Below are 26,617 nucleotides of genomic sequence, written 5' to 3'. Positions count from 1 at the left end.
ACTTAAGAGAGACCTCAGCCAAATGTGGCCAAGCGGAGGGGGGCCCAGCGCAGGGCCTCTGGGAAGCGTAGTTCCCACGCCGGAGACCAGAGGGCGTTGGGCGGCGGGCAATGCCCCGCGCCCTGCCCGCGCCGGCGCCCTGCGCACGCCGGAACCGCTACGAGATGTTTGGCTTGGCGCTCTCCTGGGGGTGGAGTGTGCGGCAAGGGCGGTCGCCGGGTTGCTTCCTGTTCGGTTTTTATTGTTGTTTTGGTTTTGTTTTTGAAGTTTAAAATAGCTGACTGAAAGTCATTTCCGTTGAGCACAACATCTAATGAACTGGAATTTAATTACTTTTCAGGTATTCGAGGTGAAAGCACACACCCAAACCCCTGGTGTTTACAGAAGATGAATGACATCGATGTAGGAAAAAAGTACATTGTACCAAGTTCTGGGTATAGAAGTGTGAGGGAGAGAGCCAACTCGGTGCAGCATTAAGAGCAGGAATGGTCACGATTTCAGCATGCTAAACATAAGGTCTGTTTAGTTTCCCATTATTGTTTTGCAGTATATAGTTATTATATGCAGCAGCCTTTTTGCTGTGCCAGCTCTATGGAGCTTCACTGCATTGAGGGTCAATAGTGAATGCTCCCATCTGCGTGAAGAGGTCATTCCAAGGGGTACTGTAACTGCCTTACTAACAAGTCTGAGCACTTACTGAGCATTTTCACTTGTGAGTGTGACTTTTTATTAACATTTCAAATGCATACTCTCTTCTGGTGTTCAGATCTTCATGTGAATACTGGTTACAGAAGTACTGTGTCCTTCAGATAAGGCTCACCTTGCTTCACTTTGGAGGATAAAGGATTTCACCAGGTGTCTCGTGGGCTGACAGTGCTGCACTGCTGGTTTTTTTGACATGGGAGTGATCTACTCTGCAGCTGGCAGAGTGCAGTTTGTACTCGCAGGCCCTGCAACTCCTATGTCTGTACAGGCTCTATGACTTGGCAGAGTATTGCTGACAGTGTTTGGAGGAAGGTAGAGTCTATAATTCCATTAGAGCAGGCACCAGTGGAGAACTAAGAGCCCTCTGGAGTTGCAGCACAGCTTCTTAACAGCATTCATGATGTTGGTATCACGGCTTGCCAGCCACTTTAGACCATCCAGCAGCAAATCTGCACTGTCACATTAATGGTGATGACAGTGATGCCATTGGTGGGCAGGTCTGTTCCCTAGCCAGTTGCAGTGGACTTAAGCAGCAACAGTCGTGTGTTGTCTCTGCCTGTTGGTCTGTGTCATCTAATCATGTTGGTGCTTGGTTGAATGTTTCAGGACAAAATCCCTGCTTTACCTCTGTCCTGGTTTTGACTGTGATGGAGTTAATTTAGCTGGCACAGTGCCATTTTGCATTTAGCATGAGCATCATGCTGACAACACACTGATGTTTAGCTGTTGTAAAACTCAGTCAGTGACTTTTCAGCTTCTCATGCCCTGCCAGCGAGAAGGCTGGAGAGGCACAAGAGAGAGGTTGGGAGGGGTCACAGCCAGGACAAACGACTCAAACTGCCCAAAGGAATATTCCATACCATAATAATGTCAAGCCCTGTGTATAAATTGGAAGGAGCTGGCCGAGAGGGCAGATTGCCAGTCAGGGATTGGCTGAGCATTGGTCAGTGGATGGTGAGCAGTTGCACTCTGCCTCACTTGCCTTTCTTGGGGTTTATTTCACTCTTTTAATCTTACTATTACAGTATTTTAGTTTATTGTTCTTATCTTACTCCATGAGTTTTACTTTTGTTTCTTCTCCCCCTCCCACTGGGGAGAAAGGAGAAGAGTAAGTGAGCAGCTGTTTGGCACTTAGTTGCTGGCTGGGCTTGATGTGACAGCCTCTAAATGAATGAATGCAACCAAACCAAGACATTTGTGGGTTTTTTTCTCTGAAGGCTGAAAGTAAGCCATGTCCTGCAGATCTATACAGTGTGGCATTAAATTCTCTGAGGATGCTTCAGGTCAACTTAACTCTATTGCTGTAAGCTTGTTTACCCTTCTACCTCTACCATTTGACTTGCTGCCTGCAGGGTAGTAGATCCAGATAACTGATTGCAAAACAGGGATTCTGTAAAACTTGTGATCACTGATGCAAGGAAGTTGCTTACACTCATTCTTAACTGGAACTTTATCTGTTTGATTGGAAACACGAGAAAAGAAAAAGCATGGTATTTTTCAAGGCTGCATCCTGAATATCTGATTCAAAACTTTGCCATGTACAAACAAACCCTTTGGCCAAACAAAATCTCCCAGTGAGATCTCCCTGACAAATACCATCTAGGACACAGACATTTGCACCAAGAGAAAAAGGTTTATAAATGAATGATCTACACATTTATAGATGGCATAATTGCACTTGCTCTTGATATTCAAGTGCCATTCTGTATGAATGTATAGATCACTCACAACACAAACTTTGCTTACAAAGGAAAATCCCTCATTGCTAAAAGATTCGTGTGGTTAAGCTAAACCTTTCCCTGCAGCATTGACTGTGAATACAAAAGGATTGTTCTTTTTTGTTTTGGCTGTAAATGCTCTTTCCAGCTAGATGTTTCTCCCGAGTTTTTGTGACAGTTGGATTAATTCCATGCAATTACTCCCTGAAAGGAAATTTATTCTGAATGCCCTAGTGAATTTCTGGCAGTTCAGAGGAATCTCCCAGTTGGGAAACATCCACTGTGAAGCAGAGCAGGTAAGCCAGAAATGGGGGGAAATGAAAGTAACTCCATCTATGATAAGGGTAGAAGGTAACAGAGCTGCTGGAGAGCAAGACAGTCAAAAGGGTATTGTTCAATACCAGCCTCACAGCCTAAATTTGATGAACTTTTTTGCACTATTCTAATAGCTGTTTCCTCTGCTGCATCGGTAAAGCTATGTGCTAGAAGAACAGAGCAATGAGGAGTTCCAAAACCATGTATTCATTTGAAAACAAAATTGATAGTGGGGTTTTCTCATTGTGGGCTATTCTATTTTCTCCAGTATAGGGTGGTGTAAAATAGTGTTTGCTTTAAAAGGTGCTTCTTGTGCTTGAGGAATTCTAATTTCAGGACTGAAGTAATTTCTAATGCAGTTATCAGGGCAATGAGTGAAAAAATCCAATGCTTTTGATTCAGCTGTTATTCCTCCAAAATATGAATGAGATAGTTACAAATTATTAAAACCATAATAAACACCCTAAAACCTTGTTAAAGCTATGCTCTAACTTTGGAACAGAACCATCAGCACCCCTGTGTTGTTCCCACACAATGCCTCAGCTACAGAAGCCAGTGCTTTACCCTGCAGAACACACTTCCCCTCCTCGCTTCCTTTCACCTTAATGTTGCTCACTGCTCTGAAGAATATGAAGGGTAATGCTAAATTTAAGCTAATTTATTGACTGGGCTGAAGAGCCAGATTTGATTGTCAATGTCTAAATTAAAATCAGATGTGTTTGCAATCTTTTATACTCTAAATACTTAGAGATTACTTAAGACTCTGTGATTTTTTACATGGTTGTATCTTGCTCTCTTTTCCTCCATTGCAATCTAAGCATCCAAACTAGAAATGCAGTGGTGAAGATTCTCCTAATCCAAGGCTAAAGGCTTTTGATGTAGAAGCAGATATATCTCCCCAAACCAGCTCTGCAGTTGCTTTGTTAATGAGGAGCTTTGAGATGCTCTTTAACAAGCACAGAATAAAGAGAGGTCTCTGAGCTCACACATTCATTACATGTTCTGAAAAGTGCTTCCTTTGCCTTCTGGTTTTAGACAAACCTGTTCCTTAATTTTGGTCAGGAACCAAGTTGCAGCCAACACAGGTACAACACAGGCTGTTTGGATCCTGTATCCCAGGTTACCCAAGGACTGACCAATAGTTCAGAGAAGTTGCTGCAAAGATTTGGTGCAGGTCCTACATTTTTACATGCAGGAGACAGATGCTTCAAAATCATGTTAAAAAGCAGGTCAGAAATAAACTGTTGCTCAGTTCTGTTTGGCCAGTCTCTCCCATTACTGATGCCTCCTAGCAGAGAAGGTGAAGAGCACACAGTGGGCTCACCATGGGTCTCCTGATTCTGAAGATGGTTTTGTCACTTGTCCTGGAGCTGTGCAGAAGGAGCTGATGGGAAGAGATGCTGTGTACAATGCAGTTCCCTTCTTGGGTGTTGCAGACAGACTGCAGCAAGGCTGGATTCATAGAGGCAGGCAAGGACATGGTGTTTTCAGACCTTCGTGTTCCTGCTCTTGGGACTCCCAAGGCTGTGAAATGCTTTGTCCTACATAGGTAATCCAACTGACTGGTTCAGTGTAATCCCAGTTTACTTTTCAAAGTTTCAGATGTATCTACTTTACACAATTCTCCAACAGAAAACATTATTATGTTTAATAAGATACTTGTTCTACTTTTCCTCACCTTTTAATTCCCTCTTAAATTCAACCACAGAGATTCAGGAATGTAAAACAGATCCTTGGGGAACTGTGTAAATTTGGGGAAAACAGTGTTGTTCCTTCTGAAACTTTATACAAAATGGATAAGATTACTCACCCCATCAATAGTTTCACCTGATTTAGCAGTTTAAAACTTAGTGCATACACAGTAGCACTAAAAATCAATCCTGGACCTGAATAACAGCAACATCCTCAAGACAGAAGCTGTAATCTTTTAGAACTGTAACAACTGCAAGTATTCATTTCCCTTTTCAACTTCCACAAGGTTTGTTTTCAGTAGGTATTTAGATAGCAAGATGCTAGCAGCATGATCACTTTTCTTTCTTGCTCTCACTAGTAACCACTCCTTACAGGAACAGTTTGAAATCCAGAATAAAATAGATACCAACAAAAAGACTTTTTGAATATGGTCAAAGATAAGCAGCATTATACAGAAGATGCAGTTAGAATTCTGCTTTTCATTCTTCTTTCATCAGTCTGCCAAAAGCTGCATTTCCACTTAACCCAAACTCTGCTTTTAGCCTTCAATGAAAATTGGGTGGGAAAAATAAGCTTTTGCCTTTTGCTCACCTTCAGCCTGCTCTGTAGAGTGGCAGTCCTTGACAATGCTCTTCTATTTTTCAGGTGGGAACTTGCAGAGGATACTTAGCAGCAATGAAGACTCGTATTTTGGGAACATGGTACATGCTTGTGCTGGTAATACATCTGAACACAGCTGAGGATTTCCAGTGGACAAAGAATAATCCAGGCTCTTTCTATTATGGCACCTTTCCAGCTGGTACTTTTAAATACAGTTCATTGTGGGTTTCATAATGGTCTAGATCCACCTGTGTGTTTGCATAAAGAAGTTACCAAAACCTTTTCCTTGTCATTTCAGGCAAATAGCAGAAACAAAAATTCAGGCTCTTGCAGAACACAGTAAAATGGTGATTGATAATATAACTATATATATATGTAAGAGCAGGCAGAAATTATGTGGAAGCTTGACTTTTGTCTATTTTTTTTCCTTGCAGAAAGGTAATTCTGCCAAGCTATCACTGCACTACCTCAGCACTGTAAAATACCACTAACAAGGTTTCATCTATGAAAGTAGATTCCTTTACAGAAATGGACACCTGTAGTCTAGACCACATGTTCACAGTTCTTTTATACGTACTAATAAAGTAGAAATCATCAGCTTCTCGTTCAGCAGACATGGAACCACACACCTCACACCAAGCTATGCAGCTCTCAAGGTGTATCAATTGCTTTTTCTTATCAAAGTTCAGTCCAGTTTTGCAGGAAACCATTGAAATCCTAACTTTTTACCTTCAGGTTTTTTGTGGGGTGTTGGAAGCTCTGCATACCAGACTGAAGGGGCCTGGGACAAAGATGGGAAAGGACCAAGTATCTGGGATGCTTTTACTCACCAGAAAGGGAAGGTATTCAGAAACGAGACGGGAGATTCAGCGTGTGATGGATACTACAAAGTCAAGGTACCATTAGCGAGGAACCATTCCTCTAGAAACATTCTGGAGTGATTTCCTGAGACTGATTTCCCATCTTGAAATAACAGCCAAGATAAAATGCTTGAATTGCTCTATGATTGCAAAAGGAGTTAAATGAGTTGCTGTCATTTAACATAGAAAGCCAAGGGATGATATTCTCTATTAGCTCTGTAAAGTCTTCTTCCCTAATAATCTCAGAGAATCAATAATACCACAGAATTCCCTAAAATACATCTCTCTTTTTCCTCAAATCCTGTGTTCAGTTTTGAGCCCCTCATTCCAAGAAGGGCATTGAGGTGCTGCAGCATGTCCAGAGAAGAGCAACAGAGCTGGTGAAGGGTCTGGTGAACAAGTCTTGTGAGGAGCAGCTGAGGGAACTGGGGTTGTTTAGTCTGGAGAAATGGAGGCCGAGAGGAGACATTGCTCTCTACAACTCTCTGAAAGGAAGCTGGAGAGAGGTGGGAGTTGGTCTCCAACTCCAGTATAAGACAGTTAAAGGCAAGCCTGTGTAATCCTGCTTGTGTGCCTAAGATGAAGCGTTTGAGCTCAAGATCTACAGGCTCACATTGTATTTCAAATCACGCACATTACACATTATGATGCAAATATAACTGTGCTGCAGAATACCACAACTCATCTTTCTGTCCTATCGTGGATGATGAAAACATTCAGTTCCCATAACTGTTAATACAAAACATTACAGAAGAGAATAAAAGCAATGGTTCAAAAGAAGTACCCAAATAGAAAGAGCCATCAGTTCAAAGCAAATGGCAAATGTAACTGATGGGATCCTCTTTTCTGCAACTCTTCTGTTGATGTTTTGCACTCAGGACTACTTAAGGCAAATGCATAACTGAAGAGTTACTCTGCTCTTGAGATATGCTGATTGTATTTTCTTTACACAGGATGACATTCAGTTACTGAAGGAGCTGAAAGTTAATCACTATTTGTTCTCTATCTCCTGGCCTCGGATCATGCCCACTGGCATCAAAAGTAAGCATAACCATTCTACTGTCTTCTTACTGCTATTAGCAGGAAAGTGATTTTACTTGTGAGTACACAAGGACAGGCTGAGTTGGGTTTGTTCAGCCTGGAGAAGAAAAGACTCCAGGAGACCTTCTGGTGGCCTTTCAGGACTTAAAGGGGCTGAGGAGAAAGCTGTGGACAGGCTTTTGAGCAGGGTCTGTTATGACATGACAAAGTATGATGGTTTGAACTAAAAGAGGGAGATTGAGACTGGAGAGAAGGAAGAAATCTTTGACCCTGAGGGTGGTGAGACCCTGGCCCAGAGAGGTGGGAGATACCCCATCCCTGGAAAAATTCCAGGTTGTCTGGGGCTCTGCTCAACCTGCTCTAGTTGCAGATGTCCCTGCTGGCTGCAGGGGGTTTAGACTAGATGACATTGAAAGGTCTCTTCCTTCTCACCCAAACCACTCTATGATTCTATCCCATAGTTGTTTAACATGACTGCTAAACATGTTTCTGGGATTTTTGTCTGCAGAACAGAGTGCAACCATTACACATCTATCACTGTAACGTAAAACTCCTTGATTAAAGTTTTTAGCAGTCCAGGTCATTTCTCTTGTGTGTCTTTCATCAGCAGAGCAACTGAATGAGAAGGGAATACAGTTCTACAATGACACAATTAATAGTCTTCTGGAAAATGACATTATCCCTATTGTGAGCCTCTACCACTGGGATCTGCCACAGGTTAGGCAGCATTTAAATTACTGAAACGCCTTAAGAGAAATGCTGCTGAGAGGAAATTTATTTCTACATTTAAGGACTATGTGTGCTTTAGAAAAATGCTTAAAGATGCTTGCATACATTTAAGTGTGTTTATCATTATCTCCAATTCATTTGCATTTTATATACATTGAAGTTTATATACCATGAAGCTTTGAATAATCTCCTTCTAAGCTACAGAAATATAAGACCAAGTGTCTGTTAACAGGCAGATAAAACTTAAATCAAGTTACTGAATCCTGAAATTCTTCTTTATGAAGGTTCTCCAGGAAAAGTATGGTGGCTGGCAAAACATAAGCATGATCAATTATTTTAATGATTATGCAAATCTGTGCTTTGAGAAGTTTGGTGATCGTGTGAAACACTGGATTACTTTTAGCAATCCTTGGGTAAGTTATCAATGTTTTCCTTCCAGTCACTCCCATTACACTTCTCTGTTCCAACCATTCTGTGGAACTGACACTACAGAGAAATAAATTAAGAATTAGAATGGGAGTGAGAAAAGAAAGACTTATGCCATTCATCTTTGTGCTCAACATCTCAGCAGCCAGATTCAAGAATCCTCAGCACAAGAAGGATATGGACTCGTTGGAGCAGGGCTAGAGGAGGCCACAACAGTGATGGGAGGGCTGGAACCCCTGTGCTTTGAGGACAGGATGAGAGTTGGGGTTGTTCAGCCTGGAGAACAGAAGGTTCCAGAGGGGCCTTCTGGTGGCCTTTCAGGACTTAAAGGGGCTGAGAAGAATGCTGGGGGCAGACTGTTGAGCAGGGGCTGTTGTGACTGAACAAGAGGTGATCATTTGAACTAAAAGAGGCAGATCCAGACTGGAGAGAAGGAAGAAATGTTTGACAGAGGGTGGTGAGACCCTGGGCCAGGTTTCCCATAGAGGTGGTAGATGCCCTATCCCTGGAACCATTCCAGGTCAGGTTGTTTGGGGCTCTGAGCATCTCAATCTAGCCGAAGATATCCCTGCTAACTGAATGGGGGTTGGACTAGATGAGCTTTAAAGCTCCCTTTTGCACAACAGCAAAGCTTTAAGATATGAGAGAGATTACAAATGACCCTTTTCCTCAGGTAACAGCATGCTGGTGAGTCAGTCCACTAATGCTAGTTACCAACACATTGCTTCCAACAAACCACAGCATCTTATCTAGCAAGCAGTGGGGTAGCAGGTAGGAGCCAAGCAGAGGGCAAGGAAAGAGGGGCCCGGAAAGAGATTGAGATAGCCACAGACCATGCAGAAGAGCACAGGATCCAAGTCCACAGGATGGCAGAAAATGTCTTAGCTCTGATGTTCAGAGAATAACCAACTCTGTGTTTGTAGGCAGTTGCTGAGAAGGGTTATGAAACGGGAGAACACGCACCTGGACTGAAGCTTGGTGGATGCGGAGCATACAAAGCAGCACACCATATAATTAAAGTAAAATTATGTGTGAATTAAGGCTTTTGAGCAGATAATTAAGGTTTTTTGATTCTGCTCTTCAAGCAGAAATACAGTTTTGCAATGTTTTAATTTCCAACTTGCATATCAAAATGATCACCTGTTTAAAAACAACCACAGATTCTTCAGGTGCCCCAGGAGATGCCAGGTGCTTGTTGTGACACTGCTGCAACAACTTAAATTTCCCCTTGTTATTGGAGTTTCTTTTACAGTATGTTTCAAATTGGTTGAATAAGAAAACCTCTAGAAATAAGGAGTAAAATCCTGACCTGCTGTTCCAGTGAGACACTGGAATGGGTTGCCCAGAGAAGTTGGGGACACCTTATCTCTGGAAGTGTTTACAATCAAGTTGGATGAGGCTTTCAGCAACCTGATCTAGTGGAATGTGTCCCTGCCCATGGCAGCAGGGTTGAAGTTAGATGATCCTTAAGGTGCCTTCCAACTCAAACCATTCTATGATTCTATGAAATTAACCCTGAATTTGGCAAGTGACTTCAGTAAGCCTGGCTCTTATAAACTTTGTTTTGCCTGAATAAGTTAGGCAAAGACACCCAAAGAATGCTGCTAAATGCTGCATACAACATCCTGGAATATAGGGAAAGAATCTTGTATAAATGCTTTTTTGACCCCTTATAGGAATTGAAAGCTTCCACAATACACATAAAAAGGATTATGTCATGTTGTCAGACACCCCTTAGTGCAAAAAACTGTTCTTCATCTTCCCTGGCTTTCTCTGCCATGGCATAACAGATTAAAATGTGCATAGGATTGATTTTAACTTACAGACTCATGCAAAGGTCTGGCACTCTTACAACACCACGTGGCGCAGTGAGCAGCAAGGTAAGGAGGACTCACTTCATAGTTATGCTTCTCTTTATATTAAGGGCTTAAAGATTAGGCACAGACTGCAGATTTGTCGCTGTGTTTCAAGGTATGGTTGGAATTTCCTTAACTAGTGGTTGGGGTGAACCTGTTGATCCGCACAACCAAACAGATCGAGATGCTGCTGAAAGATACATTCAGTTCCACTTGGGATGGTTTGCAAACCCCATTTACAGAGGAGACTATCCAGAAGTCATGAAGAATTATGTAGGTAAGTCTCAGTAACCCACTGCAATGTGAATAAATTACACACTCCCAGCACATCACAACAGAACAGCCCCTGTCCCTCTCCAAAGTACAGTTTAGTGAGGTATGAGGACACAGTAAGTGTCCTGCGAGTTAGACACAGCTCCTGAGCAGTTTGGAGGACACAGCAGAACCAAAGGGCTGAAGCTGCTGTTGAGCTGCACATCTCAGTGCTCCACATCAGAAAAGCAGCAGCTACCTCTCTTTTCAGTCATAGCCCATTTTAAGTGGCCAAATCAAGGGCTGTTAAATCTTTGTCTTGGTTTGCCACTTAAGGACAATGATTCAGATGTTTTTCCACCACAAACACTACAGGGTTCCCCTATCTTTGTTTCACAGCATGAAGACGACAGGCAATGTGCCCAGCAGCAAAGCATTTCTGTTTTTGTCATATTCCATTTCCAAGCATTCTGTTGCTATTTATCATGCTTTGGGAGAAAAACCCAAACAAAAACAGAAACCCCAAAAAACCAAACACACCCTTTAATTCATTGTCTTCTCCCTGAACTGTTCCCAACACCTCTAAACTGAAAGGGTGAGCGGTTATTTCATCATGAAAAAAGTGATCAAACTAACCTGTCCTCTGTGCTAAACTCAGGGAAATTTTATTGTTGCTGAGGTAAAGAAAATGAATTTCTGTACTTTTCAGAAGTATGTTTCCTATAATTATTTTGATAGGTAGGAAGAGTGCCCAGCAGGGCCTGGGGACATCACGATTGCCAACTTTCTCAGTGCAAGAGAAAGCCTACATTAAAGGCACGTCGGATTTCCTGGGAATAGGTCACTTTACTACTCGTTATGTCCTGCAGAAGAGCTTTCCCTTTCTACAAGTGTCCAGTTACCACACTGACCGTGATTTGGCTGAACTGGTGGATCCAAAGTGGCCAGCTCCAGGACCTAAATGGTTATATTCTGTGCCTTGGGGAGTCAGAAGATTACTCAACTTCATTAAGGTGATTACAAGAGCAAAGCTTTAAAGGGATGTGATCAAAATGTCTGGTTGCTTACAGAAGCTGCAGGGGAAGCACTTCTACTGTTTTAGATTTTCAAGTTTCACCTATGTAGTGTCATAGGGGATGTTTCTTTGCCAAACTACCTACCTTAATTTCAGTTCAGAAAACTGCAGAATTGAGTATTTTTTCAATAAAACCTGTAGTTCCATTCCTAGATACACATTTGTCTTGCTAAAGGTAACCAAGTAAATCTAGGGAATTGCTGCTAATGCATTTTACTAAGAACATCCTGTTCTGTCAAAACAAGATGATTGTGCTGATACAAGCCAGTCTAAAACTCTCTTTGCCTGCAGACCCAGTATGGGAACCCTCTCATTTATGTGACAGAGAACGGAGTTGCTGAAAAGGTGCAGTGCAGCCAGCTGTGTGATGAGTGGCGGATAGAGTACCTGAGAGGATATACTAATGAAATACTGAAAGGTAACTGGGAAAAAAAGAGTCCTTGAAGTAAGTTTAGACTGGATTAGAAAGAAGTTCTTCACTATGAGGGTAGTGAGACTCTGGAATAGGCTGCCCACGGAGGCTGTGGATGCCACCCTCCTAGGGATGTTCAAAGCCTGGTCAGATGAGGCTTAAGCAGCTGAGTCTAGTTGTGGGGTGTCCCTGCCCACGGTGGGGAGGTTGGAGTAGGTAGTATCTAAGGTCCCTTCCAACCTGAGCCATTCTATGATGATGGTTCTATGAGGATTTTGGAGTGTTTTCACCTTCTGTTTATGTTTCAGTCTTGTAATTTATATAAGACATAACTGCCACTGATCAAAATGGCAGCAAACTAGACTAATGTTCACAGGAATGACAACCTAGCCTAACCCTAATAAATAACCTACATGAGATTTAATACTGTAATAGATCAGTTTCTACTTTCAGCAAGGAGAAATGGCACCTCATTTCCATTCTTACAGAGCTCTAGTACCTCTAAGCTAAAGAGAACATTGCCAAAGAATCTAAATTACTTTACACTTCATTTTTCTGTCCTCCTTTCCTTCTCTCTTTCTGTATAAAACAAAAACACAAAGCCAAATAAGTATAACAAACAGAGGCAACAGGTTTAACAGAGTAATTTGTGTTCTGTTTACAGCTCTAAATGATGGTGTCAATGTCAAAGGCTATACTGCCTGGTCACTGCTTGATAAATTTGAATGGAACAAAGGCTTCTCTGAAAGATTTGGATTTTATCACATTGATTTTAAAAACAAGAACAAGCCACGATACCCAAAGGCATCTGCTGACTACTATAAAAATATTATCAATGCAAATGGATTCCCAAATCCAAGAGAGGTGATGTCAATTGCTAATTTTCTTTGGTTTTTTTCTTCAGTGTATAGCCAAATATCACTTTTGTGTTTGATGAAACAATTTGCCTGAATACAGGGCATCAGAAGGCACTTTGGTGCTGTAAATAAGAGAGGTGTTAAATACACAGACCTCCAGAGACAGAGGAAGTAGGGACAGCCTCAATTACTGTTTCCAAAGTATTTCACAAACTAATTAGCCTTAATGATATGATCAGAGGTTCTGAATCCTAAATTACCAGTGCTCTGCCTGATTTCTAGGCAGAAAATGACACCTATATCCTACCTTAGTAGAAAATAATGTGGGATATGTGCTTTGAAAAAGGTCCTTAAACAGCTACCTATATGAAATATACAGCAAATCTATTTCACTGTAAAAAAAACTCCAAAGAAACTCACAGAAAACCACGTGTTTACAGAATAAAATTGTTTCAAGTCAACTGTAGTGGACAATATTCAGGGACAGATGAAGTTGCCCTGAATGAGAGAGAGCATTGCAATCTAATTAAACTGCTGCCTATCAACCTTCCCAGGTGGCAAACTGGTATGACAAGGCCATGGACACTTGCTCTACCACACAGAAAGTCCTTGCTACAGGTAACAATCTGTTTTCTGTCTTGTTTTGTGAAGCTGTATTTCAGATTTTGGATTTCTCTGTGAATACTACTATTGGTAGGTCCTAAAAGCACCAGAGCTTTCAAATACAAGCCTCTACAGTCTTTACTCCCTCCAGCTAAAATCTCTGTAGCTAAACAGATTAACTTTGGGTGGTAATGGAAAACACCAATTGAAAGATGAGATCAGTTCCACCCAGTATAAAATGCCAAAGTCACAATGCCAACTTTATCCTACTTGGTCCCAGCTGCCGAGGTCTGTGTGAATTAACTGTGCTTACTGAACTCTTTGAGGCTTATCTATGGAGCAAAACACTTTAAACTTAATGTGTTTTATTTTGTAAAGAGCTGTAATGCAATCATGAATAGGTGAAGTGCTACTCAAGGATTTCTCTGACAATTCTAATTTATACTTTTCCCTAACCAAGGGCAGACCACTGACAAGATACTGCATTAATTCAGAACATGCACAGTTTTGCAGCCCTTTGTGCACTGACATAGCTTCAAAAGTTTGCCTTAGAAAGAAGAAAAAAAGAATGAAAAAAAAAACAGGGAAAACTGACAAGGATATGCTCCAGCTTTTGCAGACTTACTGAATTTTGTTTGCTGTTTATGCCAGTGTCAACACTTAACAAAACAACATTAGCCACTGATGTTCAAATAATCCTTAAGCTGTTAGCTCGTAAGTGAACAAGTAGTGCGTTCCAGAAGATGAAATTTCTTATGCATTACTCATTTCTCAAATTTTAGATTCCCTGATTACTCATATGGAAAAGGTGACAGAGATTGTTCTGCCTACAGTTTTCGCTCTCTGCATACTCATCAGTATTGTCCTACTCATACTCTACCTTCGAAACCACAGTTAAAACCCCATGCCTGCACACAGCTTTACTGTGCATAATAAACAATATGCAACTCTTACACTGTATTGGTTAAAGTTGATCACAGATGCCTCTTTTTAATACAACTGTAAAGGTAAAGTATTACTTTACCTCTCCACTCAGCACTTCTACAGGTTTTCTCTGTTCAGTTCCCAAAAGAAAAATACAGTTATTTTTTTTCTCAACATCCAAAGTCCATTTTCTTTCTGCATGAATTCCTACTAATTTTAAGCAGCAGATTTGGTTTGGAAATTACTATGCATTTTGTTCGCCAGAAAGCAGTTAGCTGACATTAAAGTGGCTCAATCTTTCAAGTGACTAAAAGCTGTTTGCAAAGTCTGATTTCAGTCTGTTCAGACTTTTAATTAGCTTGTAACTGCCATTTGAAGAGAGAGACACATGATTTTAAAACAGAGAAGGATTGAAATACTCCAAGGTAATTGCTCTAAATGTAACTTCTTATTTATGTCTAAAAGTTAGGATAACATGCACCTTGTTATTTAGATGTGGAGAAGAATTATTTGAAGTGATTAACCAAAGATGACAACTGCTGAGTCAGATTTAAACCAAGGACTCTTCTCTAGTTTTGTTTACAGGGAGCTAAGTTTCCCTCTTATAAGGCAATACACAGAATTGTGTATTACAAGCAATTCCAAAGTCCAAATTCCATGCACTTTTACTGCAGGTAGCAGCAAGTTAAGTGCATGGGTATAAAAATTTCATTCCAGATTCTCTGGCTGTGTTGGCCTTCTGATATGCTTGAAATTATTCCTCTAAAGCAGAGCAACACACAAGTTTCCTGTTTAGCTTGCACTGGATTTTTTGACTGCAGAGCAGCAGTATCTGAACCCAAAAAGACTTGGCTCTTAGCTTCTCTACAAAACCTAACATTTAACTGAGTTACTAAGACACAGTATTAGGAAAGGAATAACAAATATGATTTACTGAGGAGAAGCCAGAAGTGACAGAAATGTACAGCTTTTAAAAGGCACGAATATTAGAGTTTTCCTTATTCTTACTTACCAACAGCTAACAGTTTCTTTTATGCAAAATACTTCTATCTCAGATGATTTAATCAGCATATACTACACTATGTAATGGTTTAAAATTACACTACCAAAACATTACAGGCACTAATCAACATCAGAACACACGCAGCTGCCATCCCAACATGTTGAAATGATTACACCCAGCCAATTTTGCTCAACATTTTCCTCAGAAAATTATGCAAAGTACCCAAGACAACACTGGTAAAATGGTTCACTTTGCAATTGAGGAGGGAAAAAAAAATATTAATCTGAAGAGAAGAAAGAAGAATACCCAAGAATACTCCAAAATATAAACACAGGGACAAAGCAAATCAGCCTGCAGAAGTTCACAGCACCCTGGATGCACAGCTTTCCAAATCTATCTGGACATTGGAACATCCCTTGACACCAGGAAGACATGTCAATATTGTTTGTGTTGGGTGAAGGCAATTCCCACTTTGAACAATGTCTGATTGCATTCTTAATGAATAAAAATGAAATTCAAACCCCCAAAGTGCAGAACTTTATTGACTATATGTAAATATATGAACAACAACCAAAAAAATAATAATCTATTAGTGCATAATAATTTATACATTCAGAATTGCACATTTCTAAGCAAACTAGATGGGTACAGATGAATTACGGCCACGTATGTCACAATCCAAGCACACTAAAGCCAAAGCACTCTCTCAGATGTACACTTCTTCAACTCAGAATATTTCTAAATGTACTGGTGGGACATAGATAGAACTGAGCTTTCCCTTTACTGTACCTTTCCAGTGCCTGCCTGCAGGGCAACACGCCTTTATATGAAATGCACCTGACTGCACCGAGCCATTGTAATGAAATACTGCCTTTCTTCACTGCTTCCATTAACTGTGGAGTCAGAAAAGAGACCTGCACAGATCAAAAGAAAAAGATGTGATTAGCCACTAGTTTTAGAAAGGAGAAATTGCAGAGATTGGTTCATGTAGCAGCTTCCAGAACTGGTTTCCAATGGTCAGTTTTACAGAATGAGCACTTCTGTCATTCTGGTTTTGTCCTGAAAAGCTTTACCCTGTATCAAACCTCACCCCCAAAAGGCAAATTATTTTTACACCAGTCTATATGCTTGATTCTTCCCCCTTCTCATGGGTTTTCACATGATCTACACTTCACTGCAGCAAGGCATGCCTTCTCTCTCCTTAGCATCTCCTTGTTTCCCTGACCAGACACCAGTTTGCACTAACAATTCCTCTTCAAACCCACCCTCAGACACACCGGCAAAGATTTTTAGAAATAAGATCATAGAATACATTGGGTTGGAAGGAACCCTCAAAGGTTATCTTGTCCAACCCCCCTGCAGTCAGCATGAACATCTGCATCTACAGCTTGTTGATCAGGGTCCCATCAAGTTTGACCTTGAATGTGTCCAGGGATAGTTTGTTCAGAGATGTGGTGGAGGCCCTGTTTCAGTGTTTCACTCCCCTCATTGTGAAGACCTTCCTTGTTCCTTGTGGAGAACACTTAATTTTGTAATTTTTGGAACTATTAACTTTAAAAAGTTAACTCAGCACAGGTCAGAAGGCAGCCAAGTCACCACTTCCTGAAAACTTTTTACATTATATAAACAGAGCTTCACCCTTTCATTAAAAGACAAAACACTGTTTTGATTTTTGCTGAGGATTAAGTAGGAAAACATTCAGACCACTGAATCTAGTATAAAAACTGAGCTGTTTGAAGCATATACTTCCATTATTCCTCTCACCACACACACTCATTACCTGTACTGTCTGATGTCATGTGTTCAACCGGAGAATTACTACTAACTTGCCATGTTGTTTTAACCTCCTTTGGTCCATGTCCACTACTTATTTCCACCTTCCATATTTCTGGGTGATCACTGAAATAATCAGATTGCGTCAGAATTCAGTCAAGTACTCAGTCAGCTGAATTTCAATGCTGCAGACAGGGAAGTTTCTCTTACTTTTGGCAGAATTTTGTGACAAGAGCTGGTCTGATGGGCAGTTGAAACACATGCTTCTCATTTAGAGGGTTGTCCTTGTAATACTTCATGCAAATTCTACAATAAGAAGCAATTACTGAAGTTATTTACAATTACAATCAATTTCACCAGTTACCAACTTTGTTTAGAGAACTGTTTGTGCAACACTCTGTAAACCTTGTGCAAAATTAACTATGCTCTCAGATTTTATAATTTCCTTTGGGTTTCAGTTTTAGACACACAGCAAAAATCGAGCAGGAAGATCCAACTGCAGTCTCACTACAGCTGGCACTAAAGAGGGCTGCTTTGGGATTTTAAGAGTTTATCACAGCTATGGAAGAGAATCTATTTGCTGTTATCATTTAAGATCAAGAAGCAAAAATGCAATAATTACTGTGTCAAAGGGAAGAGGTTCTCATGTTTAAACTGAAGCAAGACTGTACAGCTGACCATTATCTCCAGCATGTGGTGAAGCTTTTGAACACGATGAACTTGCTCTTGTAGATCTACTGATGTGGAAATGAAGTAATCCTGCAAGAGTAAACAGCTTCTGCTTTTAATTGGACACTCAGCTTATAGAGACACAACACATTCTCAGTACACTAAAATCCTTTTCCTGACATTTTCGTGAAGCCAAAATTTTAAGAAGGGCTCAGCAGAGCCAGAACAAAGTTCCATGACATCAAAGTCTAACCAGTGGTTTGCTGACCTGCCTGACAATGACCCACATCAGATACCCAGGAAATTATCTATGGATAAGGCAACAACATAATGACATTTCTGCTATCCATTGTTCCATCCTCATGATCTACAACTCAGTTTCTCAGCTGATAGGAAGGATATGACTTGTATCCACCATCATCTAAGTGTGCTTTACTTTATACTGCTTTCAGAATAGCAATAATAACAACAATAATAAAGCATCTCACCAAGCAGGTTAAGGTTGCAAGCTCCTGGCCTATACAATGAACAGGAAAACAAAAAGATAAAATTAAGATTTACTGCACAGGGTCAGATGAAATATAACCAACATCCATAAAGGAAGAAACAGAGCATGAGGGGTTTACTTTTTACACCTACAGCAAACAGATACAACACCCAAAGAATCCACAGTTACCTAAATCTGTTATTTATTTTACTTGAAGTTCAATCTCAAGGTTATTTTTTTTAATTGAATAAGAAATGCACATTATACAATCTACAGTTATTCTGAATTGCTCTTTTTTCCATTTTGAAACTATATAGAGTTGAAAAGTAAATGACTAAAGAGTCTGGGAACAGCCCTTCAGTAAATGGGAGAAGAACTGAGATCAGAGTTACTAAAAACCTCATGTTTTCCTACATGGAATAACTTTTCTCTTGAATTTCTATCCAAGTTAGCAGGTACCAGGCTTACCTATGAAAAAGTTGACATAATCCTTCTTCATCTTATCCAAACCAATCTCCAAGAGCATCTGAATTGGAGTGATGCCAGTGAGGGAAACAACCTCTACCTTCCCATGGTAAGACTGCTGAATGAGTTTACTCAGCAAACTGCTGCTCCCCCGATGAATCTAAAAATTGGAAAAGTTTTCTTTGTGGTACAAAATATCACAAACATTGTTCAGAAGTAGGGAACAGGGAAATAGTGCAGAAAGTCCAGCAAAGGCTATGAAGATGTTGAGGGAACTGGAGCATCTCCATGAAGAGAAAAGGCTGAGACCTGGGGCTCTTAAGCCTAGAAGAGCAGTGTGAGAGGGAATCTTCTCAACACTCAGCAAGAGATAGAGTTGGAGGCAAGAGGATGGGGACAGACACTCTTCAGTGGTGCCCAGGGACAGACAAGGAGCAATAAGCACGAACAGGAACCCAGGAGGTTACACCTAAAAGTAAGAAGGAACTTCTTTGGTGTGTATGGGCTGGAGCCCTGGAGGAGGCTGCCCTGACATTGTGATCCTAGGCAAGCTACTGTGGGTGCCCCTGCTTTAGCAGGGAGGTTGGACTGGATGATCTCCAGAGGTCCCTTCCAATCCCCACCACACTGGGATTCTGTGAATTACAGCACCATGCAAACAGAGACAAACTCTGACATGACAAATTAGTGTAAAAGCAATACATCCCAGAAACAAGGGGCAGTTAAGTGACTGCAACAATAACCTACTCCAAAATTTAACAGTTGTTGTGAAATCCAAATACATACCCAGGGCTGTATCTCCCCATGTTCCAGGGATTTTATGATCAGTGTGAAACACTCTACCAACTCCTGATAGGAACTGACACCTGAAGAAAAGAAAATTTCAGTATTTGGTTTTCCAATCCAGGCTCCAGCTGTTAATTCAATAATACATGCAAGAATGAAACCCCCCATTTAAAGAACAAGAGCTGAAATGATAGATGGAGCTGCTTGGTGTTACATTAGTCATATCAGGACTTTAAAAGAGTTATTCTAAAGAAACAATGATCAAAAGAGACTACAGAACTGCACGACTTAGAGAACAGCACAAGGGAGAGTCAAGCATTTTGCCTGTATTCTCTCTGTACACATTGAAGCTCAACACTTCATATAAATTTAAGTATCTAGAATATGAACTCTTAGCATCTGTCTATCCAATTAACTGCTCCCCAAGCAAGACAAAAGCTTCCACACATTCTGAAAACTAGTAATAAGCAAGTGAAAATGTGTTTTACTGGAAGACTGAAGTGTCTTACAGAAATGATAATGTTTGTATGCAGCTTTCTCAACCCAAAAATTGTACTTTTGTTCTAGAAAGACCAAAATTGTCTAAAGTTTTCAGTTTTAGAGCAACTGAGTGTTACTGATGGGTTAGTACCTGTTTTGATCAAATAAAACACAAAATCTCCTCACACATAAAACAAATCTCCTGCTAGCTCTTGGTCTACCTAAATATACTGTAAAAAGTGAAGCATCTCACAGAGCTAAAATGAGCTCTTTCAGAACAAGGCTGTTGATAACAATTTTCTGAAGAGCTGATCAGTCCTTAAAACTCAGAGAAATTGTTATTCATTTCACTGAGGAAGTAAAATGCATGCACAGAACAAAGAATTAAAGGGGGAAAAAAATATGGTGCAAATAAAATCATGCCACACTTACTTCTCATTTTGCACCACAACTGTTCAGCAAAGTCCAGGTCTCCTCGCTCAGTGAAGGCTGATGTGATTGAACTGTCCACTGCAGCAGTGTCACATTTGATTTTCTGAAAGAGTTTGACTCAAGTGAGAAAAGGATGCCTAAGACTTTAAGGCCTTAAGAATTCTATTTCTATCCAGAGATCAAAATGGGGTGCACTGTTAATTTCTCCCCTTTCCTAGAGAACCTACTGCACAGGGAAGCACACATACCTGTGTTCCGCTCTGGTTTCCAGACACACAATATCCCTCAAGCTTCTTCTTTAAATCTAGCAGAAAGGAAGATTAATTTTAGCATTAGGAAAGAAAAAAATACATACCAAATCACCTGTACAAATCTCCTGGCACATCATAATCAAGAAATACACTGATAGATGGCTGATAGAATTTATCCACTTTTAAACTGTTTTTACAGGGTAAGAATATTGTCTGAAAGATAATTTCTCAGTATGTTTTATTCTAAGCTATACATTTCCCCCATATACCTTTACTACATTTTGTTATCTATTTAGTTCCAAGTAATGGAGAGCAAGTGGTCCAGTAAGTGCCTCTGGGTTTCTTCCACAGGTATTTGTCAGAGATTTTATCTGTTTTATCATAGAATCAGTCAGGGTTGGAAGGGACCACAAGTTCCAACCCCCCTGCCATGGACAGGGACACCTCACACCAGATCAGGCTGGCCAGAGCCTCATCTTTTGTCTTCATCTTTTGTCCAAGTTTTATCTACATACTAAAAAAGTTTTAGATGCATTTGAACATCCCTTTGTGCTTTCCTACATCCAATTCTCTTTTTAGATTAGCTTTATAATATATTAAATTTCTGACAGGGCACATTGTGCACAACAGTTTCCAGAAAGAATCAGTAATTTGGGATGCCTCATTTAAAATGTTATCAAAGTGTTGTTTTTCACCACTAAAGGGACACTTCACACCTTCAGAATCTTATGTGCCTGTCAGGTAACTGGAAAGATGCATCCAGAACTCTCTCCAATTGCTTTTTAAACATATTGTGTCATTTTACAAAGGAAATAATTGTTGCTTTTACACAAGATGTTAGAAGAAACAAGAATTAGATATGTACTGAGTAACCTCTTTAACTGCTTTTTGCTGGTGGCTATAGCCCAGAAATTAACATCTCTAACTCCAGGACATTTAAATTGTATGTGGAATTTCCTTTATCTCTCCCCATACAATAAGCAGAAATTACCAGTCAGAAATTCCTGGATCACATCAACAGCTGATTCAGACTTCAATGGTTCAGGCCATTCAGTCACACCTGTCTTCAAACCATCAGCCAAGGCCTAACAGCAGCATGGAAACCAAACCAACACAAATCAGTTCTTGTCTGAGGTTCTGCATGTGTCACACTTCAAAATGTAGTTAATTGTTTCAAGAATCACACATCTCTCTCTGTACAGCTAACCATGAGCTTTGAAACCTCCAGAATTTCCTGGCTTTGGTGTTCCTGAGTTATCCCTTTTGTATTTCCTAAAGCTGAACTTGAAGTTTATTCTAAAACAACAGCTTAAAGTAATCTTTGCAACATCTGGTGGGGTTTTAAATGAAGTAAGTTATTCACACACAAAATCACTTTTCCATGTAAATCTGAAATTGGAATTTCTCACTTATACTCACAAGGAGAAACTGCAGTTCTCTGTACACCTGATACACAGGGCTCCTGGGGTCCCCAGGCTCCAGGGTGATGTTCTGAAAGTTCCAGAAGTTTATGTCAGTTTCAAACGTTACAAATGAACAGCCCTAAAATTCTCCATCACTGAAGTGCACATTAGCATCATTTATACTTTAGGTTATGAGCAGATTGTGTTGCTTATGCAAAGAATATCAAACACAAACATCAAGAGTCAAACTGATTTATCCACCACACAGCTCATGCTACAAGCCCTGGGAAGAGTTTGCTTGCTTTTTCTTCTTGACTTACCAGTGTGGCAGCTGAAATCAGTGGGGGTGTCTCCAGAATCTTATTCACAGTATTCCAGGTAATATCAACGTAAATATTGCTTTCAGATTCTAAAATGGTGTCCTCTATTGCAGCAGCTCTGATAAGCTCATACTGAGCAAATCCTTTTGTTGTTACCTAGGATGAACAGATTATTCATCAAACACACACCAAAACCTCCACAAGGTTGAATAATTGGTTTTAAAGGCATTTCACACAGACAAAAAGGCTGAAGAGCAGACCAAGGCATTAAAACACAGGAAGCTCAAATGGTTCTTCAAAAGAAACTGTTACTACAGTGGTATTAAGGTGAATTTCTAAATGGAATCTATAAAGCTTCCTAAAATCAGTTTCATAAATCCAAACCCCAAGTTTTTAAACTTAGATTGAAGATAGACCACAAAAACCTACAACAGATGAATGATGTCTCATTTTATGTTCTGTTTTGAGCTCCTCCAGGTTTGCAAAATGGGTTTTGTCAGCTGTAGGACCTAGGGAAGGAAAGAAGGTAAGATTCAAACCCACATTTGGCACTTGAGAATAAATTTTAAAAACTCCATTGGGTCAAGTACAACTCGTGCTGTCCTCTAGGAAGCAGGCACTTTTCTTACATCTCTTCTGTTAAGAGCTGGTGTTAACACAGAAATGGTTACTAAGAGTCAGCATTTGCATAAGGAGTGGAAAGGTAGCAATTTACATTTGCTAAGTGAAGGCAGGTTTGCACAGATAGTGCTGCTCTAAGTATATAAAAAAAGTTCTTTCCCCCACACAAAATGGGTTGAAAATATCTTTTCCATTTTCCCCCCTCCCCAGCTCTTGTTTTTTAAAACCAAGGAATTACAAAGCAGCACCAAGACACACAAAGGACAAAGACAGCATCACTACATCAATATTCCCACATTTTAAAGCTTTCCTCACTGAATATAATATAGACCATTAAAACCTTACCATCATATGTAACCATATGTAAAGTGATCCCTGTGATTTTCTTTCCAGCTTTGAGAGGCTCAGCTCCAAGCCAACAAGTACGTTCAGGATCAGAAGCATCACACTTTATCCAGAGGGGAGGCAGCACAACCAGGTCATGGATCTTCAGATGGGTCATGTTTGGATTGTGGGCCATTGTATACAAGGAAATCAACTGCCTAGGAATATGAACAGGGAAAACAGATGATGCCAGAAAGGATGCCTAAATCTACCCCTTACATAAAACTTAACTCCTAACTACCATGCTTGTTTAGCAGAGATCAAACCATTTTACACAATAAATACAGTATTATTCTGCAGGGCTAAAATGTTCACAACTCCTCATTAACCCAATTAGTTATTTAATTCTGAGAGACTGAAAATATTACAGGTTCTGAATATGAAGACATGCATAAAAGAGATGAACATGACAATGAAGAGAGGGATATGAAAAGTCCATCAAAAGGGAAAGCAGACCTTGGACACTTACTTTGCCCTTCTGACAGACAGAGACACTGGTCCAGAGCTCTCCTTTGGTAACAGCTCAGAGGCATAAATGTCATCATCTGTCTTTGACACTTCGAGTGAATCACTTTCTTCATTGTGTCTCTAAGTGAGAAAGCACAGGGAAGTAAAAAAATGCAAAGTATGTGAAGCTCTTTGCTGGGCTTCCAGAAGTCTAGTTTACACTTTAAAAACATGAATTAATTACTATCATGCACACTTACTGCTTTCTGCAGAATGTAGGCAATATCACTTCCACTCCAAAACCTCTCAAGGGGACTTTTGCAACTGCCACCAATCAAACAAATCTCTACATCAGCCTGGAAAAACCAGAATCAAAACCAGAATGTCTAATACCCTATATATAAAAGCTGCATTTCAGCAAGTTTTTATAACAGAAATTTTAAACTTAGGAAATTCCACAAAAAGTTTTTCCAACCATTCCTGACTCTAAATCTTTCTTACTTCAGGAAGAACAGTTACAGATGGAATGAAATCAGCTGTGAAAATGCAATGACTTTCAACTAACCAACACAGAATTACCTTATTGAAAATTAAGTTTGCTATGAGAAAACTGATGCCTTGCACGTACCCCTCAGGCTGTTTGGCATCCTTAAGAATTCTTCGTGCTTTTCTACACAGTATGAGTTTCTCTGAATGTTTCATGAGTGTGGTGGGTTGAAATTTCCACACACACACACACCCCCCCCAAACATTCAATTTGCCAGACCAGCTCAGTGGGAAGCAAATGAAAGTTGGTCTCTTCTCCCAGGCAACCACCAACAGAACAAGAGGACACAGTCTCAAGCTGTGCCAGGGGAGGTTTAGGCTGGATGTTAGGAAGTAGTTCTTCACAGAAAAAGCGATCTGCCATTAGAATGGGCTGCCCAGGGAGGTGGTGGAGTCACCATCACTGGACATGTTTAGGAGGAGACTGGATGAGGCACTTGGTGCCATGGTTTACTTGATTAGATGGTGTTGGGTGATGGGTTGGACTTGATGATCTTGAAGGTCTTTTCCAACCTGGTTAATTCTATTCTATTTACAGGCAAAACTATAATCTACAATGGAATGCAATGAATATGTACAAAATACACAGTATTTACAGATATTTACAATTAACAAACAGCACAAGAACCCCCCTGGTCTCTGAAGCTACTAGCTTCTCCTTTGTCTGCCCCACCCCCGGCCAAAAAAAAAGAGAGGAAGGAGCAGAGAAAGTTGCTGTTAGACTTAACCAAAACAATGCAGCCAAGGTCAGGCAGAAGCAAGTTAGTATCTCCCCCGAGCAAAAAAGCAAGAAGAGAAGAAGGAATTGTTTCAGTACAACCAGTCTTATGGCAGATAGCTCTCCAATTAAGTTGTTTAGAATTACCTTTATTTTTCCTTTTTACACCCAACAGTGATTTATTTACATTTTACTACCTTTTTGCTCAAGATCTGTGACAAAACTTAAAGGCATAGCCTAAAACTACCACAGTGAGAGTCCTAAACACAGGAGATATTAAACTCAAGCTGGTTTTCAAGAATGAAGAATATCCATCTTCAGCTTTCCCACACACAGAGCAGCTTTGCTTCATTGTTCACATCTAGTCTGGTTTTCACTTTTAAATGACCACCTACAAACTATTATCAGTCTTCTATAAATCCCAAGACTAATACAACTAAACTGGAGGTGTTTAAGCCCAGGCTGGATGAGGCTCTGGCCAGCCTGATGTAGTGTGGGGTGTCCCTGCCCATGGCAGGGGGGTTGAAACTAGATGATCCTTGTGGTCCCTTCCAACCCTGAATGATGCTATGATACTATGAAATTTTTTTTCACCTATTCCCATGCTACAAAAGCCATTAGGAGCAATTGCTATTTTCATACAGCTATCCCATATAAGCACTCAGATAAAAAAGCATGCCAGAAGCTGCAAGGTTTTGAAGCATGAAAACATTGAATGCAGCTGCTGAAGCAGATCTCTCCTCCCAGCAGCCACACGAGGTACCCCCCCAGCTCAAAACACCCTCGGGGATACTTGATCCTTACAACCATTTTAAACGAGTTAACTGTTTACAGGTTAAAAAAAAAAAATAAAAAAAAAAGAAAGAAAACAAAAGAAAAAGAAGAAAGAAAAAGGGGAAAAAAGGAGGTGGAACTCTGGAATGAGGAGGGAAGAATGAGGAGGGAGGTGAAGGGTGAAGGGTGGTGGCGATTGTGGCACTCAGGTGCCCCGGCTCTCCTACATCCCGAAGTAGAGGCAGGCCTAAAGAGGTACTGGTAAGATACACTTTATTTTTATGTGGTATCACCGCCCGTATCTCAGCTGCTGACCGTTTTAAACACATAGACTCAGGTTACACGACTGTCTTCAAAGGTATTTACCTCAAAGAGATATGGATGCTCAGGAAGACTTTCGCTTCCTTCCTCATATATTCTGAAAGAAAAGAAAACATTAAGGTAAAGTTTTTGATCTCGGCGTTCCTCGCTAGCACAAAATAAACCACCACAGGTCTACACTCAGAGCCCCAGCAGCCTCCCCACAAGCCGGGGTCCCACTCGCACCCCGAGCCCTACCGGCGGAGGTGTCCGTAGAGCGCCACAGCCGCCGCCCGCCTCCGCTCCGCAGCCATCGCCGCCAGTCCCAACCGAACTGCGCGCCGAGCCCGCCCCCCCCGGCACTATATCCTGAAACAGGAGCCCAAGGAAATCACAAAAACGATTCTTTTTCCCCCAGCAGCGGACTTCGTTTACATTTATTCTCTCCCTTCGCCTCCTTGTGTAAATAACTTTAAAAAAATAACAAACTGTATAATTTCTGTCAGACTGAATGGCGCGTCACGCTGAATCCCTCCGCCAGAAAAGAATCCCTCGGTTTGGGAGCAGACCGAGAGCGAGAGAAGCCCCGGAAGGGAGAGAGCTCGGCACCGTGCATCACGGAGTATGCGAAGGAGCTCGGTCTGCGGCTGGAGTTTGGAGTAAACCAGCGGGCGCGAAAGAAGTTGGCAAGCA

At 40.7% G+C, this 26,617-nt stretch overlaps 2 protein-coding genes across 2 annotated transcripts; one reads left to right on the top strand and one right to left on the bottom strand.

Moving 5' to 3' along the window:
- Positions 1 to 231: 231 nt before the first annotated feature.
- LCTL (lactase like) lies at positions 232 to 15,595 on the top strand. The gene is made up of 14 exons (XM_068143539.1): positions 232 to 340; positions 5,076 to 5,229; positions 5,766 to 5,926; positions 6,844 to 6,931; positions 7,539 to 7,648; positions 7,945 to 8,073; positions 9,010 to 9,105; positions 9,912 to 9,966; positions 10,058 to 10,219; positions 10,933 to 11,207; positions 11,561 to 11,687; positions 12,346 to 12,545; positions 13,093 to 13,156; positions 13,924 to 15,595. Exons 1-14 carry the CDS (start codon positions 314 to 316, stop codon positions 14,037 to 14,039), a joined length of 1,764 nt encoding a protein of 587 aa, XP_067999640.1. The 5' UTR covers positions 232 to 313; the 3' UTR covers positions 14,040 to 15,595.
- Positions 15,583 to 26,454, bottom strand: ZWILCH (zwilch kinetochore protein). Its single transcript, XM_068143537.1, has 18 exons — positions 26,183 to 26,454; positions 25,991 to 26,042; positions 23,847 to 23,942; positions 23,609 to 23,727; positions 23,101 to 23,297; positions 22,564 to 22,643; positions 22,135 to 22,290; positions 21,831 to 21,902; positions 21,403 to 21,496; positions 20,409 to 20,464; positions 20,161 to 20,263; positions 19,249 to 19,328; positions 18,466 to 18,622; positions 17,999 to 18,027; positions 17,464 to 17,600; positions 17,052 to 17,147; positions 16,849 to 16,967; positions 15,583 to 15,982 (listed from the first exon to the last, which is right to left on the bottom strand). Exons 1-18 carry the CDS (start codon positions 26,236 to 26,238, stop codon positions 15,891 to 15,893), a joined length of 1,791 nt encoding a protein of 596 aa, XP_067999638.1. The 5' UTR covers positions 26,239 to 26,454; the 3' UTR covers positions 15,583 to 15,890.
- Between the last annotated feature and the right edge of the window lie 163 nt (positions 26,455 to 26,617).

Source organism: Melanerpes formicivorus, unplaced genomic scaffold (assembly GCF_026170545.1).
Source record: "Melanerpes formicivorus ecotype bairdi unplaced genomic scaffold, bMelFor1.0.p_v2 SCAF_10, whole genome shotgun sequence".
Classification (NCBI taxonomy): Eukaryota; Metazoa; Chordata; class Aves; order Piciformes; family Picidae; genus Melanerpes; species Melanerpes formicivorus.
Note: the sequence above shows the minus strand (reverse complement) of the source record. Positions and strands in the feature narration are given on the sequence as shown.

Excerpts from the sequence above, each read along its gene's own strand:
- LCTL (XM_068143539.1), top strand. The coding sequence starts at position 314 with ATGAACTGGAATTTAATTACTTTTCAG. Across the intron at positions 5,230-5,765 it reads TTATGGCACCTTTCCAGCTG|GTTTTTTGTGGGGTGTTGGA; the intron begins GTACTTTTAAAT and ends TTTTACCTTCAG. Across the intron at positions 5,927-6,843 it reads ATGGATACTACAAAGTCAAG|GATGACATTCAGTTACTGAA; the intron begins GTACCATTAGCG and ends TTCTTTACACAG.
- ZWILCH (XM_068143537.1), bottom strand. The coding sequence starts at position 26,238 with ATGGCTGCGGAGCGGAGGCGGGCGGCGGCTGTGGCGCTCTACGGACAC. Across the intron at positions 23,943-25,990 it reads AGCATCCATATCTCTTTGAG|GCTGATGTAGAGATTTGTTT; the intron begins GTAAATACCTTT and ends TGGTTTTTCCAG. Across the intron at positions 23,298-23,608 it reads CTGTCTGTCAGAAGGGCAAA|GCAGTTGATTTCCTTGTATA; the intron begins GTAAGTGTCCAA and ends TCATATTCCTAG.